We start from the raw sequence: 18,279 nt of genomic DNA, 5'->3' as shown, positions 1-18,279 counted from the left end.
GCCCACCAGCTGTCCAGGCAGAGGAAGACTTGCCAGGGCTTGGTTCATTTCTCATTCAAAAGCTGGATCTCTGTAGTCTGCTTGGATGACTAAAGAGGGATCCCATTGTGTGTTCTCCCGTGCCTCTGAATATGTGTGTCCGCTTCTGATTCAAAGGATAAAAAGCCCAAAGAACAAGAAAAACGAGGGGACTTTCTTCACCGGCCGTTTTCCAAGAAGTTGGACAAGAACCTGCCGGCACACAAGCCACCGCCAGCCTCACTCATGGCGCAGGTGCACGGCAGCAAGGGGCTGCCCAGGGACCGGAAGGCCTCCAGGTCTGGCTTCCCTGACAAAGGTGTGTAGACTCTGGGGCCTCCCCCTCCCAGGCCACTCGCGTCGAGCTGTGTCTGCTCTGCCCGTATCCCAGACGGCTGTGTTGTCCCCAGGACATGGCTGGTTGCTCAGGACGCTCGCCCGAGGCGACCTGAGAACACGCTGCTGCCAGAGCCAATGGCCTTAGCCACCTGGCTGTGCAGGAATGGCTTGAGCGCCCAGAAGTGGGTGTGCGGTATTAAGGAAACAGATTGGGGTACACAGTACTGCAGGAGCAGGGTTGGGGTGTGCCATTGTGGGAGCAGAGCTGGGGGTACAGGGCTAGAGAGGGGTACAGGAAAGGAGATCAGGGTATAGGAGCAGAGTCTGGGGTGCATGGTAACATCAGAGCCGAGATTGGGGTGCACAGTATTGTGGAACCAGGGATGAGGGTGTAGTATTGTTAGATTTGGGGTGCAAGATAGAGAGCAGGGTATGGGAGCAGAGAGAGCAAGGCTGTGGTGTCATAGGGGGGCTTCCCCAGAAGAGTGGGCCCTCAGAGGCACTGAAGTGTGATTGGGTCTGGACTCTGGGGTGTGGCTAGGGTGCTGCAGTCTGGGTTCAAGTCCCAGCTCTGCTGCTGGCTCTAGGCCCACATTCCTTACCCTCTGATGGTCTTCATTGGTTCCTCTACTTGTAACGGTTCCTGCCTGTTGGAGCCCTCGGGTGGGTGAAATGAAACCTACATGTAGGCTACCTGCATGTGGGCTTGTCCGCACATCACAGATAACTGATGACTGTGAATCTCCCTGCTCTGGTGTGAGCATGGAGGGAGGAAGGATGGAGGGCTCCCCAGCACGAGGGTACCGCACTGCGGGGAGGTTGAGAGAGGGGAACGTGGGCCAGCTTTCTGTTACTATAATGAAATGCCTGAAGCAGGCTCAGGAGTGAAGAAAAAGAGGTTTCTTTAGCTCACATTCTGGAGGCTGGAAGTCCAGTCCTGGTGCAGGCTGAGTCCAGGGCAGCGGGAGCGAGTGGAGGAACAAATCAGTGAGCAGACTGGGCAGGGCCAACTCCAGATAGGACTGCTCCCCCTCTCCCAGGAGAGTCACCTTCGTCCCTGCTGAGGGCAGCCCCTGTTGACCCCAGGACCTCCCACTAAGACCGTGCCTCTGCCTCCCGACCTCACCAACCCTGCCCAGGACCCAGCCTCCAGCCAGGGACCTGGAGGGGACAAACCAGACTGAAACCACTGCGCCAGGGGTGTCCTGGGGCTGGAGGGGAGAGGCGCTTGTCACCGTGGGAATAGAGGGAGAGATCGTGGGGCAAAGCTGCTCCTGGACGGTGGCCGCTGTCCCTATGTTGCCCAAAGCAGCTGAGCACATAGCAGCTCCTGGGAACTCCCAGCCAATGGGGACACTGGAGGCCTTCGCTGCTGGTGATGTTGTCCCCTGCCTGCAGGGTGGATGTTGGGCCTCTGGACCGGCTCGGGAAACTGATTTGGGTGTTTGTATGTTTATTTACAAAGGGGGTGGGGGCGGTGGCTGCACAGTGCCCCCGGCTGCTCCCAGCATGGCTCCCAGCAGACGGCAATTCGCTCCTGCAGCTGGGCCGTGATGGGACCTATAAAATGTTATGAAGGAAAAAGAAGCTCGTTCTGCATGAACTTGGCCTGGGTCCCCGCAGCTCCAAGTCTGGAGGGGGTTTTCCCTTCCTTTTCTGGCACGGTTCGCAAGCCTGGTCTGTGCCAGCTGGGGTGGGAACCATGGGGACTGGCCGGCCGCCTTCACTCACCGCATGGGGAAGGGAACTGGGCCCCAGGTCGGAGCTGGAGGAGGCCCTGGGGAGACCAAAAGCCGTGAGGATCCTTCCAAGGGCAGGGAGTTCTGACCCACGCATGCAGGGACGAGCCTAGAGTGCAATCAGCCGGGCACATGGGGACAGACGCCATTGGAGTCCATTGTGTGGGACTCCTGGAGTGTTTGGGTTGCCAGAGTGGTGGCTACCAGGGGTGATGGGGGTAGGGACTGGGAGCCAGTGTTGAGGGGTACGGAGCATTAGCTTTTAAGATGCAGAGAGACCTGCGCACTGGCAGGTACTCAGGACTGCTTTCTGTTGCATGCTTTTTCTCTCAAGGGTCAGGTGAGGCAGCGGGTCAGCAGGGAAATGGGTCTTCCAGTGTGGCCACCTGGCGACCAGGCCTGCAGGGGGCTCAGGACAGGGGCTCGGCGCTTCCGGGAGCTTGTGGATGTCCTGGCACGTGTGTGTGCTGTTCTCTCCTGAGGCCCTTTGGCAGGGCCCAGAACTTTAAGCAGCCCAAAGGGGAGCAGGTGCTAAGCCGGGACCAGGAGCCGTCTGTCTACCACACCCTAGAAAAGCTGGCAGGGCGCCTGTGGCCGGGGAGTGTTGCAGGGTACTGCTGCTCCCTCCTGTCTTAAGCAGCCACAGCCATGAAATTCTAGGATTCTGCTGCCCTCCATGGGTCCCTGTGCTGTCCAACTGGCCACCAGCATAGGCAGGAGAAAGGCAAGGGTGCGGCTTCTGTGGCTGGGTGGGCGTGGCTTTTGTGGCTGGGTGGGCGTGGCTTTCGTGGCTGGGTAGAGCTTCCATGGCAGGCTGTGTAGTTTTCTGTGACTAGGCGTGGTTTTCTGTGTTTGGTTGGGCGTGGCTTCTGTGCCTGGCTGGCTGGGTGTGGTTTCTATGACTGGGCGTGGTTTCTGTGACTGGGCGTGGTTTCCGTGGCCACCCTCCTGACTTTGTTTTCTGGGTGTGCAGATTCCTTTGGCTGCCGCAACATCTTCCGCAAGACGTCCGATTCCAACTGCGTGACTTCTTCTTCCATGGAGTTCATCCCGGTGCTGCCTCCCAGGACCCCCAGGATCGTAAAGAAACTGGAGCCGCAGCAGCAGGGGTCCAGCAGCGCCGGCGTTCCCCCTAAGGAGGACCCCCTGATGCTGGACATGGTGCGCTCCTTCGAGTCCGTGGACCGCGACGACCCCGCGGAACTGCTGTCCCCGGCCCATCACCACAGGGTCCTGCACTCACCCGTGAGCCTGGGCCGCAGGAATTCCAGCGAGCGGACGCTGTCCCCGGGGCCGCCTCCCGGCAGCGCCTCACCCCTGCACACCTCTTTGCACCCCACACTGGTCTCCTTTGCCCACGAAGATAAGAGCAGCCCCCCCAAGGAGGAAGGCATGTGTGCCCCACCTCCTGGTCCCAGCAGCGGCCCCCCGCAGCCACTAGGGAGCCCCAACTGTGTCAAGAGCCGGGGCAGGTTCCCCATGATGGGCATCGGGCAGATGCTACGGAAGCGCCACCAGAGCCTGCAGCCCTCAGCCGAGAGGGCCCTGGAGGCCAGCCTGCCCCCACTGCAGCCCCCAGCCCCCGGGAGCCTGCCCTTTGACCTGGCCGACGGCATCAAGGGCCAGTGTTAGCTCAGGCCTGCAGGGTCTGGGGCTCCCCAGGGAGAGCTGTGGGTGCAGGGGCATGCACAGGCAGGGACCCTACAGGTGCATCCTTGTCCACACCAGCCTGGAGACCTCCCAAAGGCACAGACCCCAAGCCTGCAGTACCCAGCCTCGCTTGGGGACCCCTGGAGATGCTGGACATGGCTAAGAAGGCTGGCCACAAGGACAGCCAGGTTCAATCATCCCATCTTCTTCCTGGGCCCCTCACCAAGCGCCCACCCACCTCCCCTGCGAGGACAGCCTGTCACCCCAGCCTCCCGTCTGTGTGCCTCACTTATGCAGGGACCAACAGTGTCACAGTTTCTCCAGACCGCAGCCCCTCTATGGGGGGTGAGCAGATGGTCCTTCTGTAGCCACAAAACCCCCATGGGCCTTGGACCCAGAGGAAGACGTGGGGAGAAGCCTTGGTCAAAGATGGAACTGTTATGAACCCCAGCGAAAGAAAAAAAACTGAAGCTCTCATTGCCCAAGCCAGGTCTTGGAAGGTTCATTTCTACACTTTGGCTGAATCTTGCTAACGGTCGAATGATCTGCCCCCGAAGAGATTTTCCTCTGTGTGATGTCGTTCAGTGGAAATGGCGTCATTTTTAGAAAACCAGGCTGGAGTGATGAAAGCCATTCCGCCAAGCGCTCGTTTCGTAGCAGGATCATTGGGCAGAGGCTGGGGTGAGGGTGTGGTGGCGACCGGACAGTGGCCCTGGAGGGGCCCAGGACCCCACGTTCATCCCTCTGTGTCTGCATAGGCCCTGGTTCCAATTGGTTCTTTAGGAAGAGAGACGGGATGGCTGTGGCAGCATTCTGTGCCGTTCCATCCTCCAGCGGCCCAGAGGAAGGTGCGGTGTGGGGTTCGGCTTGGCTGCCGAGAGCTGCCTGGTAGGGAGTGCGTTCGTGTGCCGGACGGCTTCTTCCATGGGGAAAGCAGCGTTCCTCCAACAGGGTCTCCATCTGTGCTGGCATCTTCACACCTTTGCCAAGGATCGAACCAAAGATGTGTCTCTGGTGTTGTGTCTGTGCCGTCCCTGAGTGTGCGTTGTGTGGACCCCGGTGTTGTCTGACTGTGTCCAGCTGGAGCCCGGCAGGGGCTGCATCCACGCGGGACCCAGGGCGGGGAGCAGAACTGCAAGGAGAAGGATGGCCACAAGTGCATAGGGTTAGTGCAGGAGAGGGGTAACAGGTGGCCCAGAGTCGTCACCTCGAGGGGATGGTACCAGACACCCCCAGCACTGTGGCTACCCCAGGGCGGCTTCTCCGTCCCTGCCCTTGCCGACTGCCAAGCCAGCCATCGTTTCCTGGAGGCCAGAGTGTGTGCAGGTGGATCTTCACTTTCTCATTGGCCGGTGACATCCCGTTGACCCGGCACAGCCCCAGCTAAGCCAGCAGACAACACAGCTCTCCGTCGGCTGGAGTCCAGGGACAGGGTGGGGCGGACACTGCTCCAACTCCAAGGCAAGACTCCTGAATGCCGGTGTTACTCTTTTGTATGGACCAGGGTGCAGCATCTCACATGGAAGAGAGCTTTTTCAGCAGACAGAAGACAGGAATCCTCTGTGAGACCCGCTGTCCGGGGCTCGTGGGATGCTTTGACTGCGGGCTGGTGGGGAGACCTCCTTTGTGGGGGATGGTTTCCGGCCGCAGCTGTTGGCGCTCTGCAAGTTCGTGGGGTGTGTGCCTGTGTGTTGTGGACTTTCTGGCATCCCTTCTGCCTGGTTTTTTTTTTTTTTTTTTTTTTCCTTGTATTTTACTTTCCTCCAGGAACCTGAACGTGTCCATGATTCCCGTCCTCGCGTGCCTCAGGGGCAGCTGCGGTGCCCTGGCCCTCGCTGGCTCCACTGTCGCCATTGGTACCTTGACCTTTGAACTCAGGTTAATTCCAGACCCAGTGATCGCTGTGGGGGAGTGAGAAAGGGGAGAAAACTGCGAGAATTGTGTGAGTGTGTGTGAGCACCTGACAAGTCTATGAAACCAAGTCCAGGAAGAAGTGATAAATTCTTTATTATTTTATTATATTTATATGGGAGACTTTGTGTGTCCCCTGGGTAAGCGCCAGGCATGTTGTCTGTCTGACCCGTGCGTGTCTCCCATCAGCCTGTGAGCTCCGGCAGCTGCTGATGGAAATGACTGAGCTATCATGAGAAACCTGGAAGGAAAAGTCCATTTGAATTGTATGATTCGGTCGCAAATAAGGACTGTACTTATGTCACCATTATGAGATATATGTACTTTTGTAATGACTGTGAAATACATTTTTCCCTCATGATGACTGCGTCTTTATTGGTTGATCAAGCTTGGAATGTTGAGTGCGTTACAGATGAGAGCCATCTTTTACCTGAAGGTCTTGGTCCAGCAGCCGGTTCCACTACACCTGCATCATCACATCTCACAGGCCACCTGCCTGACTGCCAGTGGCAGTGCCAGGTCAACCAGCATTCCCAAGGTCGAGGGCCCCAGGAGCTCCGTGCAGGTGCAGGGAAAACGATGCCTCTGGACGTGTCTTCTGGATATTGTCCTTGTTTGCAAAGGCCCTGGTCAGGGACAGGGGAAGCGGGATGGCAGGAGTCGGGGAGGTGGGAGGTTCTGATTAGCTACTGGGACTGTCCAGTTGTCTGTCGCTTTGTGACTGTTCACACCTGTATTTCCCATCTGCCACCCTCCACCCCCTGTTCTCCTGTATAGCAACGGAGCCAAGGCTCGGAGGTTGGCAAGGCCAGAGGGGGCCTCGCTGTCTCCCCGACACGGAGCTCTCTGAATCTGGATTGGGAGAAAAGAACAGGTACTGGTTCTGATGACGATTTTCCTTGTAGGAACCACGCATTTTAGGACGGAAGGGGTCCTGAGATGCTCTGACTCAATACTGTAACCGCCTTTTTTTTTTTTTTAACTGTAATAGCATACAATTTTTTTAAGGTTTTATTTGTATTTATTTGAAAGGCAGAGAAAAAGAAAGAGAGGGAGGGAGAGACAGAGAGAGAGAGAGAGAGAGATCTTCCAACAGAGAGCGAGATCGTCCATCCACTGGTTCATTCCCCAAATGGCTGCAACAGCTGGGGCTGGGCCAGGCCAAAGCCAGGAGCCAGGAGCTTCTTCCAGGTCTCCCACAAGGGTGAGAGGGGCCCAAGCGCTTGGGCCATCTTCTGCTGTCTTCCCAGGCCATTGGCAGGGAGCTGGGTGGAAAGTAGAACAGCTGGAACATCAATTGACTCTCCTATGGGATGCCAGCATCACGGGCAGAGGCTTTACCCACTATGGCACTACCCAGCCCCAGTAGTATATTATCCTTAACGATGTGTTCGTCAAAGATGTAAAGCAAAGGTTGAGAAAAACACTATATTTGCAAAAGCTGATGCAGGCATTTCTTGATTTTTTTTTTTTAATGTCAGCTTCCAGATGGAAAGGAGAACATGCAGTATTTGTCTCTGTGTCTGGCTTAATTCACTCAACATGATCCAGTTGTATCCATTTTGCTGCAGATAATAGAATTTCATTCTTTTTATAGCTGAAGACTATTCCAGTGTGTGTGTGTGTGTGTGTAATCTCACTTTTCTTCATCCACTCCTCTGATAAGTGGATGGTCCCAAATTTTGGCATGGTGGTACACGTGTTTCTTTGATACAGGATGTTCAAGCCTTTTGGGTGTATCGCCAGAAATGGGATTGCTGGGTCACATGGTAAATCTACTTCTAGTGGTTTTTTTTTAAAGACTTTTATTTATTTATTTGACAGGTAGAGTTACAGACAGTGAGAGAGAGAGACAGAGAGAAAGGTCTTCCCTCCGCTGGTTCATTCCCCAAATGGCTACAACGGCCAGAGCTATGCTGATCCGAAGCCAGGAGCCAGGTGCTTCCTCCTGGTCTCCCATGTGGGTGCAGGGACCCAAGCACCTGGGCCATCCTCCACTGCCTTCCCGGGCCACAGCAGAGAGCTGGACTGGAAGAGGAGCAACCAGGACTAGAACTGGCGCCCACATGGGATGCTGGTGTCTCAGGCGGAGGATTAACCTAGTGTGCCATGGCGCCGGCTCCCTACTTCTAGTTTTTTAAGAAGTCTCCATACTGTTTTCCACAGTGGCTGTGCTAATTCACATTCCCACCAAGACTGTGTAAGAGCTCTCCTTTCTTCACATCCTCTCTGGCATTTGCTACTGTCTGTCTTTTGGAGAAGAGCCATTCTGACGGGGGCGAGGTGCTACCTCATCGTCCACCCCAGCCTTTTGGAAGAAGAGAAATCTGGTGTCCCATGTAATTTTTAAAGATGCCTTGGAGTTCCCAAGTGAGCCAGTGCCAGGGCTGCTCCCCCAAAGAAAACCGCCATGGTTGAGGGACAGTCAGCAGATCCAGGCACCATTGCAACAAGGACTTTTGAGGTCCTCGCAAGGGCCAGGTCTTTCAGCGCCCAGACATTCTATACTTCATACCCTTCCTGCCAGCCAATGTCGCCTCCCAAAAGCTGGAGAGAGACAGCTCGCCTTGGGGACCCTGTCTTCTTCAACACATGTCCGCCGTAGGCAGCAATTTCACCATGACCTTGTTCTCTACGTTAGTTATTAAAAGGTGATTGGATTTTAGTGGCTTAAGTCAATAAAACTTTTTTTAAAGCTCCCCAGCATAAAGTGAGACCGAACAGAATGCAAAACGGATACATTTTTAGGCGGGGCTGGAAATCTCTGGGTTATTGTGTTTTCTTTGTAAGATGCTCAGTGTGCTAAAGGCACGGTGAGGGTAATGAAGAACTGTGCTGGGAGCTGGTTCAATTTAATGTCATCACTTTTCAATGGAAGGAGCGTATTTCCTGAGCAGTAAATGGGTGTATTATTTGTGGCAGGTTTTTTTCCTTTTTTTTTTTTTTTTTTTTTTTGTGTGTGTGTCAAGGGAGCTTTTCAGACATCTGGTTGCAGAGACAAATGGAGTATATATGTTTGTGCTGCTTTTCTGTGCACGTGTTCTCATGACACACGTTTAGCTCCGAGGCCTGATGTCTGGCACCAGGGAGAGGCGGGATTTGGAAAAGAATTAGGGAGGCCTTTCAGGTTTTGTGGTCTGCATCCACGGGTCTCCTGGTCTGAGTAGGGTTCAGGGCAGGAGGCATTTTGAGGAGCTATATCTGGGGGCAAAGACTAGCTTGATGGGGAGCAAATGCAACTGAAAGATCAGAGTTGTGTGGTTTAAAATTTAAAGATGGTATGGGGCCAGCATTGTGGCATAGCAGGTAAAGTTTCCACCTGCAATGCCAGCATCCCGTATAGGCATCGGTTCAAGTCTTGGCTGCTCCACTTCCCATCCAGCTGCCTGTGAATGGCCTGAGAAAAGCAACAGAAGATGGCCCAAGTACTTGGGCCCTGCTACCCATGTGGAAGACCCGGATGAAGCTCCTGGCTCCTGGATTCAGCCTGGCCCAGCCCTGGCCATTGTAGACATCTAGGAAACGAACTAGTGGATGGAAGATATTCTCTCTCTCTCTCTCTCTCTCTCTCTCTCTCACCCTCTCTGTGTAACTGACTTTCAAATAAATATTTTTAAAAAAACCTTAAAGATGGCACATTGCAGAAGATAATACTAGGAAACTTACCACCACAGGTGACAAAAAAGATGGATCTGACCTAAGACCCTGAGCTACTTGGATTCCCTACTCAGAAGATGGCCTGGGAGCTATTTTGAAAGCAAATGTTGTAGCTTGTGTTTAAGCCCTGTATTGTAACACACGTGTGTTCTTTCTAAATCCCATTGCCATAGTCAGCTGGCAAAGGGCCAGTTGCAAACCTGTATGGGAAGAGGTTGGGCAGTGAGTTCTTGGCAGGACAGACAGGAACACCTGCCCTGACCCCTTCACCAGGGTTCATCACTCCTCTGGCAACTCGTGTGTGAGATATGTTAGGCTTTGCTGTGATAACAAATTACATCCAGCTCTCTGTGTCTTGCCCATTGAAGGTTCATTTCCAGCACAAATTTGTGGGCGTCTTGGCTGACTCCAAGGCAGCTCTCTTGCACGTGGTGACTGGGGGCTCCACCCACTGAAAATCAATCTTATCTGACAGCTGCAGCAGAGGAAGGATGAGACCAGGGGGTTCCCCGAGACCCTCAAGGGCCTTGTGGGGGTGGGCGGCTCGTCACTGCCTCTGGCAGCCCACTGGCTGGAACTAGTCCTTTAGCCTTGCCAATGAGCGACAGCTGAGAAACGTGGGAGAGCATGTGACTATTTGGGATTCAGCTACTGTTTCCTTCTCCATAGGGGAGGCACAGATGCCTAGCATTGGAAGGTCTCCTAAAATCAGACTGACCTTTCCCACGGTCACACAATTATAGCACTGCAAGGGTCACCTTTTCTAAAGGAAGGGATTGGTGTTGGCCAATATTAGTATCTCATTCATTGAATGGGAGCATTTGGGGCTGAATGGTGGCCTTCCCAAATTCACAAGTTGAAGCCCTAACTCCCAATGCCTTGGAATGTGACTCTATTTGGGACAAAGATGAATTGGAATGAGGCTATTGGTGATTCAGTGTCTTTGTGAGAAGAAATTCGGGCACAAGAAAGGACCCAGACAGGAAAGACAGTCAGAAGAGGCAGTGAGAAGGTAGCCAAGGGGAGAAGCCTGCCCAGGAACCACACTGCCAACACCTTAATCTTGAACTTCAGTGCCTAGAACCTTGAGGAAATACACTTCCGTTGTTTAGGCCACTGGTCTGTGGTCTGGGGACGTGGGAACACGGGGACAAGGCCAATGGCAAGATTTGTATGTTCTACAAATCTTCAAGTTTCGTCCCATGTGCTAAATTGCATTCACCCCTGCCCAGAAAGTTGTTTTTGTTGGTGTGAGATCCATCTTTCTAACGATCGCCTGAGGGGTAGGCTCAGTGTGCACTGATTTTCCAGTATACCAAGTGGTCCTTTCTGTACTGCAGAGGGCTGCCACTGGATTCAGTACACGCCCAGGTAGTAAATACTGCAGGCTTGATGGATGACCATACAGCCTGTTGCCTGTTCTTTGTTTCCTGTCTTTTTCACGTTTTGGGTTTTGTAACTTTTAAAAATGTGAAAACCATTCTTATCTCGTGGACCTACAGTAATATCTGTATCAGGATTTGGCCCTTGATTTAATCCACACAAGAACTCTATGAAGTGTCACGTTTGCTCGGTTTTATAGGTCAGGTTAGGCAGCTCACCCCGTTCACACAACCAGGGCTTCTGAAGTCATGTCTCACATAAGCTTGTGTCAGGAATTCACTATCAGAGAGCTCATTGAGTCCCATATATGCTCGTGTTGTCTCTCACTATCTGAGAGAGCTCCTTGAGTTTGTTGATCATGGTCATGAGCTGGTTAAGGATCTGGGAGGTACATAGCGGGTTCAGCCATAGCCTGCAATGCAGACATTGCAAATTCGTGTGCCAGTTGGAGTTCCAGCTGCTCTGCTTTTGATCTAATTCCCTGTTAATGCATCTGGAAAAGCAGTGGGTGATGGCCCAGGTAGTTTGGTCCTTGCTATACATATGGGAGACCCAGAAGAGTTACAGGCTCCTGGCTGCAGCCTTGCCCCGTCTTGGCCATTGTGGCCATTAGGGGACAGAACCAGTGGATGGAAGATTTCTCTCTCCCTTTCTCTGTCTTTACTTTTCAAGTAAAATTTTTTTAAAAATCTTTTTTGAGAAGTCTAGAAAGTGATTGAACCCAAGGGAACGTGGAGGTGGGGAGAGACCCAGCTTCTCTGTTGGCCAGTTTTTCTGTCTCTCTGTGGATTTCTGGGGTTGGCTGCCACCCCCAGGCACAATGATGCTTCAGGAGAGCCACGCTGGTCCCCAGGCTGCGGTCGCCATGGAGTCCCCGCCCTGAGATTCATCCCTGTCCCAGCTGGAAAGGATGGAGCCAGCCCTGGCCCTCAAGTTGTTTTCCATTCAAGCCTTGTGAATGGCCTGTCACAAATAGTCTCCTGCTTGTTGGTAAAGACAGCACTTACTCAGGGTCTTGGGGAACAAGTCTGAATCGAGGGCAGAGTGGAGCTGAGTGATGCTTGTAGACAAATCATGACCATTACTCACAGCTGGATGACGTGGGACCACGGGTTGGACAGGCGTCCTGGGCACTGAAAGGTGATGGTGTCATCTGAGTCAGAGAGCTCCAAAGAGCCCATTCAGCCACTTCAGTTCCCACCCACAGTCCGTTCTGTTACATAAGCCATCTCACTCTCAGAGCATTCAGACCCAAGTCAGAGACTCACAGGACCCTGGAAGATTCCCAGGTCTGGGCTTGGATCCCCAGGAGTTTGAAGCAGTCACCAGGAAACCCGGCTTTTCGGGATAAACACAGCACAGCGTCCCAGAGCAGTTTTTATAACTCACTGGCAACTCAAAACCCAAATATTTGTACTTAAAACTAACAAGTGTTGTGTATCTGAATGCAAAGTCGGTGTGAATTTTGTGAGCACAGCCTTCATTGTTCTCTCCTTTGGGGCAGTGGAAGGGGTCGTTTTAAGAAGCAGAAGTCGGGTTCGACTTCTTTCTCTTACAGATGGCTGCATTTCGGGTCAGAATGGAGAAAGACACAGTAAAGAATTCCCGCCGTGCTGTGGGTAACTTCTGTCTCCAAACTCAGTTCTCCTCCCACTAAACTGGACGGAGAGCCCAGAATTCAGGGGGATGGCTTGGGGGGTATCATGAAGTCTGGAGTCCTCTCACTCCCCTTTGCAAAACTGTGAGGCAGAGAAGCAGTGAGCATGGGGATGACCACAGCAGAAAGAAGCAAATCGACGTGTGAGGAAGTGTTGAGGGGAGAGTGTATGCGAGCGCTCGCTCTCCCCCTGAGCATACTTTGTTTTGCCTTCTACTGAATGCTCCTAGGTATGTATGTGTGCTGTAGTCCTGAGTGCAGTGGTGTTTGTTCACTTGCCTTGCTGTGCCTGCCAGGATGCTGGGATTCTGTCTTACTCATCTTTGTATCTAGGGATCCAAGCACATGGATGGATGGTGGATGGATAAGTAACTGAGGGATGGATGGATCATGGTTGATGGATGGCTGCCTGCATAGATAGAGGTAGATGAGTGCATGGATGGGTGCGTGCATGAGTGAGTAGATGGAAGGAAGAATGGATGGACAGATGGACCAATATACCCACAACAACCTAGAGTTGAGACCAAACATTAACAGGAGTTAGGTGACTTAGATTAGTGGGTTTCTGGAGGGCGCTTAAAGGAAAAGATACTACCCAATGGGCATCTTGGGGAACTAAGAGACCTCTGACTTGGGGTGTCAGTATCCTTCACGGAGGCCAGCACTGTCCGTCCCACCACAGGTCCATCCATCACCCTGGAAATGAGAATTATGGAACTCCATTGTGTGTCAAAGCCACTGTCCCCCATTATCAAATGCACGGAAGTCTGTTTGACTGCTGTCTTCTAGTGACCTTACAGGACTTGGGTCAGATAAGCCGGGACTGTTATTTTCCACTCCGTCCACCCACAGCTGGTTTATTAGGCCAGTAGCCTTAGCCCCAGACTCTCCTGTAAAGCGGGAGTGAACACTGACCCTGAAATCCGTGTTAACCTCTCTCTCCTGCTATGTCCGCCCAAGCCTGCAGCTGTGTGGTGATGGGGGGCGGGGGCAGAAGGGGGCACATTCATCTAAAAGCCGCTGTCAGTTACATGATGCATTTTCACTAGGGGACGTGTAACTGATCCAGGTGGCATTCACGCAGTTCCGTCTCACCTCACCTGATCTGGACACTTTCCACGGTTACAGGCTGTATTGTGTCCTTCCTCAAATTCCTGCTGAAGCCCTAACCCCCAGGATCAGAATGAGACTGGGCTGCAGATAGGGCCTTTAAAGAGGTGATTATGTTGGGGCCGGTGCTGTGGCATAGCTGGTAAAGCCGCTGCCTGCAATGCTGGCATCTCATATGGGTGCTGGTTCGAGTCCTGGCTGCTCCACTTCTGATCCAGCTCTCTGCTATGGCCTGGGAAAGCAGTAGAAGATGGCCCAAGTTCTTGGAGCCTTGCACCCATGTGGAGACCTGGAAGAAGGCCTTGGTTCTTGGTCCTGGCTTTGGATCAGCACAACTCCAGCCATTGCAACCAACTGAGGAGTGAACCAGTGGATGGAATACCTCTCTCTCTGTGTCTCTTTCTGTGTAACTCTGAATTTCAAATAAATAATTAAATCTTTAAGAGAGAGAGAGAGGTGATTATGCTAACATGAGGCCATTAGGGTGGGCCCTAACCTGGTCTGACCAGTGCCTTCATAGAAAGAGGGCTATGGGACACTCGGCGGGACGTACCAGGGACCCAAGCACACAGGAAAAAAGACACAGTGAGAAGTGACTGCTATCCAGGGAGAGAGGCCTCAGAAGAAGAAACCGAACCTGCCAACACCTTGATCTTGGACTTCCAGGCTTGTAGCTCAGAGAAGATGATGCCCTGCGGTTACTGAAGCCACTGAGCCCGAGCAAACCAACACACCCACAGCCCCAGGAATGGGAACCATGAAGCCCACACCGGCAGCACGGATCAGTCGTTTACTCAAGACTGACCATGGCAAGGGGTCAGCCATCCGCACTTGCATTTGGCCAGGATGCAAAAGCAGGCAGAGGAGTGCGACAGCTTTGAAGTGGAAAAGGGGAGACTGTGGGTGCCCCCATTGGAGGATTGGCCTGGGGGACTGGGAGGTGGCCCATGCAGAAGGACAGCCCAGGTGGTTGGTTTGGGGAGCATATTTGACTTGTTTTCTGGTTGCTTCTGAGTTGGAAGCAGGGAAGCTGGTTGTCCTGACCGAGTCTTGACGGTCCTGATTGATGGTTGACAAGGTTCCTGTAGGAGCCAAGGGCCAGAGGTCCACTGTGAGCCAGGAGCCGGCCGTTGTCATCCTGTGTCTCGCAGGGCAGTAGGCTGTCTTCTCGCCCAGCTGTCTGGCCGCGCATTTCCTAGGACTGCTATAACAAATCACCACGCATTGGACGGCTTAAAACAGAAACTCAGTTCCTCGCAGTGCCCCCCACAGCCCCATCCACTATGGCTTCATCTGGACAGACCACACCGGTCAAGACCGGTTCTCTAGATAAGGTCATGTTCTGGGGTCCCTGGTGGACGTGAATTTGGGGGGCACCATCTAGCCCAGTCCACCGGAGAAGATTCCTCTTCCATTGTCACTGAGGCCGGAAGCCTGGCAGGGCTGGACCTGACGCGGGGCTTCGGGCACTGTGAGGGCATTTAGCTCTGTGAAGCCTCGAGGTTTCCAGATATGGGATGTTAGGAAGTGACCTGCGTGGAAGCGCGGGGCTGCTTAGAAACAGGAGAAGGATCCTTATCCGACCATGTGGGGTGCCCGGCGGGCACACTCCAGCGAAGGCAGACCCTGGGGCCAGGTGGGTTGGTGATCTCGTGACGTGAGCTTTGACAGAGGAACCAGAGACAATGGAGCGCCAGGGGTTGGGAGTGGGAGCGCTTAATTGTGGGTGGGACATCTTGCTGTGACCTGTGGTTCTCCCCAAGCATGTCTGAGGGTACTTCAAAAAGGTCGTGGAAATGGAATTACGAGATAGGTTTATTTTGGTGCAAAATATTTTGAAATTCTTGTCTGTGAGGGTCTTTAAAAAGTTCCTGAAAATGTATATAATGAAAAACTATGCATGGATTTCACATTGTTTGATCATCAACATATTGTAGACCCCAAGACTCTATTTCTCTATTTCCAGAAACAAGATTCGCTGGAGTAGCAGATGTGTTGAGCAAACTCCAGAGAGGGTTCACATCCAATATGGTCTGTCTAGAGCCAATGTTCGCATCTCCCCAGACCTGCTCCTCCCATGCTCCCTCTTGTAGTGCAAAGCAACCCAGACTCTACCTGGTCCAATCCCCAGCCTCCAATACAGCCCATTCACAATTCCCCTCAGTGCCACCTCCTATTTGCTTCTTACTAAGTCAAGTGCCCCAGAGATGACTGACCAGCAAGGGCCATCCGTGTAAACTCCAGATTGGAACCACGATGACCACTTTCTTTCCACCCTTGCCACTTAGGCAGTATAGTGAAAGACACATCAAAACAGGAGCCGTCAAAGTAGGGACTTGGAGGGGCTGGTGCTGTGGTGTAGTAAGCTAAGCCTCTACCTGCGGCTCCAGAATCTCATATGGACAGCAGTTCAAGTCCCAACTGCTCCTCTTCTAATCCAGCTCCCTGCTAATGGCCTGGGAAAGCAGCAGAGGATGGCCTAAGTGCTTGGCTCCCTGTACCCACGTGGGAGACCTGGAAGAAGCTCCTGGATGCTGGCTTTGGATCTGGCCTTGGGGAGTGAACCACTGGATGGAAGACCTTTCTCTCTCTCTCTGTAAATCTGCCTTTCAAATAATAAACAAATGCTTAAAAAAATAGGGACTTGGGGCAATAGAGTAAAAATGCTGATTAGATAATCAATGTAAGATACTTAGACCAGTCAGTTGCAAAGTGGCTGCCACAGGATTAGCCAGTGTGTGCTGGCTGTGGTGTTGTGCTGTTATACAGAGTAAAAGGGCCTGAGGTTTCAGCCTTGATCTGCTTTAAAAAGCTTTGGGCAGATTGCTTCTCTCTCTAGTGGGACTCCTCACTGAGATAAAAAGAAATGCAAAACACTGAGCCTTGGGAGACTACAACTGCATTCTAATGTCAATGCCATTTTTCAAAACACTTTTGTAGAATCCTGTTTTGTACCCGGAATTCCTCATGCTCTTCAAAACACACACACACACACACACTTTTATTGTGAAAGAATTTGATTCATAGAAAAGTTGCTAAAAAAGTATAGAGAGTTCTGGAATACCTATCACTCCATTTCTTCCATTGTTAACATCTTATCATAACCATCGAACACTGGTCAGAACCAAGCGACTGTCATTGGGGCATTCCTCTGAACTAGAAGCCCAACCTCATCGGGAGGTTGCTATGGTCTGGATATTAGTTTGGAGGTTGGATGTCCTACAGAATCCTGCTAAAACCTTGCTCCCAGGGGGCTGCCTGGTGAGTGATGGAACCTTTAGGAGGTGGGCTCAGTGGAAGGTTCTTGGGTCACTGGGGGTTACCTCCCTCAGATGATCCTTCTTGCAAGGCAGTTGTTATAAAGGCCTGACTTTGAGCCCAGCCTCTGTCTCTTCTCCAGCCTGATACGTGGCCAGGGCTCTAGGCTGCTCCCGCCATGGCCGTCTGCCTTCTCCAGGGGTCAAACTGAGGGCGCTACCCAGTCTTGGACTTTGAGTTTCCAACATTTTGAGCTAAATAACTGTTTTCTCTTGATCAAATTTGTTGCCTCAGGTATTTGGTCTAACTGATCCAGATGTCACCTACTTTCCCTTCACGTCCTCCTTCCACCCCAGGACCCAGCCCAGGGTACCCGGTTGCATTTAACCTCACATCTGGCTGGTCTTATCTCCCCTAAGCTAGTTGGCCAGTCTTGCATTGCTTCTCATCTTCTTGGGGGACTTGACAAGGACTGGCCTGGGATCCTGTTGAATGTCCCCCAATCTGGGTTTGTCATTTTAATCGGGATTAGGCTGGGACATTAGAATGAGCTCTTCACATTGTGTTAGGGAGGATAATCTCATGTGAAATCATTCGCAATGCAAACCTCACCACTTCTGCAGGGTAGGATTTATCAGTTTCTCCACTGTGGTGCTGTCATTTTTCCCTTTTTCATCTCTAGTCTTTGGAAGTCAATCACTAAACCCAGCCTTAAGGTTTGTGCATAGTGGGGATTCTCTCCTAGAGGAGAGAATATTTACACACATTATTTGAAATTCTTCTTTAAGAAAGATGCTCCTCTCACCCCGCATTGTTTTATTTACTCACTTGTTTTTATTATTATGAATTCATAGTATTTATTTTATATGTTGAGTTATCATCCAGTGCTGTATTATTTGTTTTCTTGCTCCAATTCTTCTGGCTTTGGTCATCAGGAACTCTCTTTTCAGGGTCTTTGGGGTGTGCCCCCTTCTCTTTGTGTCTTTTTTTTAATTTTTAAAATTTTAATTTTTTCTCTTATGTTTTGAGCATATCCTTGCCTCCTGGCACTGCCAGCTGCTCTGGGCTCATCTTGTATTTTCCTTGCCTCTGCCCAAAAAGAGCTCCCTCTCGAAAGAGCCCTGATTCATCGGCTTCTTTTGCCTGTCACCATGAGTGGCAAATCTGATTCCCTTGTGGGTGGATTTCAAAGCTATATTCACAACCAGAAGTCATCTGCAGTCATGTCTAGAGAAATAGATAGGCAATCAAGTGCATTGAATTACATCTTTTGTAAAAAAGATTTATTTAGTTATTCTGCAAGTCAGAGTTATAGGGATGGAGAGAGAGAGAGAGAGAGAGAGAGAGAGAGAGAGAATATCTTCCATCCATTGGCTCACTGGCTAGGCTGAAGACAGGAGGCTGGGTCTTCATACAAGTCTCCTACATGGGTGGCAGGAGCCTGAGCGTTTGGGCCATCTTCCACTGATATTTCCAGACCATTAGCAGGAAACTGGATTGCAAATGGAGAGGCCAGGAAAAAAACCGGGACCCATATGGGATGCCGGCGTCACACGC

At 52.0% G+C, this 18,279-nt stretch overlaps 1 protein-coding gene across 1 annotated transcript in view; it reads left to right on the top strand.

The window, feature by feature from the left end:
• Positions 1–5,968, top strand: part of HUNK (hormonally up-regulated Neu-associated kinase) — a 110,558-nt gene extending 104,590 nt beyond the window's left edge. The window contains exons 10-11 of the mRNA XM_062175437.1: positions 157–337; positions 3,070–5,968. Coding sequence (XP_062031421.1) covers positions 157–337; positions 3,070–3,728 — 840 coding nt within the window. The 3' untranslated portion in view covers positions 3,729–5,968. The remainder of the gene's footprint in view (positions 1–156; positions 338–3,069) is intronic.
• The last annotated feature ends 12,311 nt before the right edge of the window (positions 5,969–18,279 follow it).

Source organism: Lepus europaeus, chromosome 2 (genome assembly GCF_033115175.1).
Source record: "Lepus europaeus isolate LE1 chromosome 2, mLepTim1.pri, whole genome shotgun sequence".
NCBI classification, from domain to species: domain Eukaryota; kingdom Metazoa; phylum Chordata; class Mammalia; order Lagomorpha; family Leporidae; genus Lepus; species Lepus europaeus.
The sequence above is the reverse complement of the archived record's forward strand: the minus strand, read 5'-3'. Positions and strand labels throughout refer to the sequence as shown.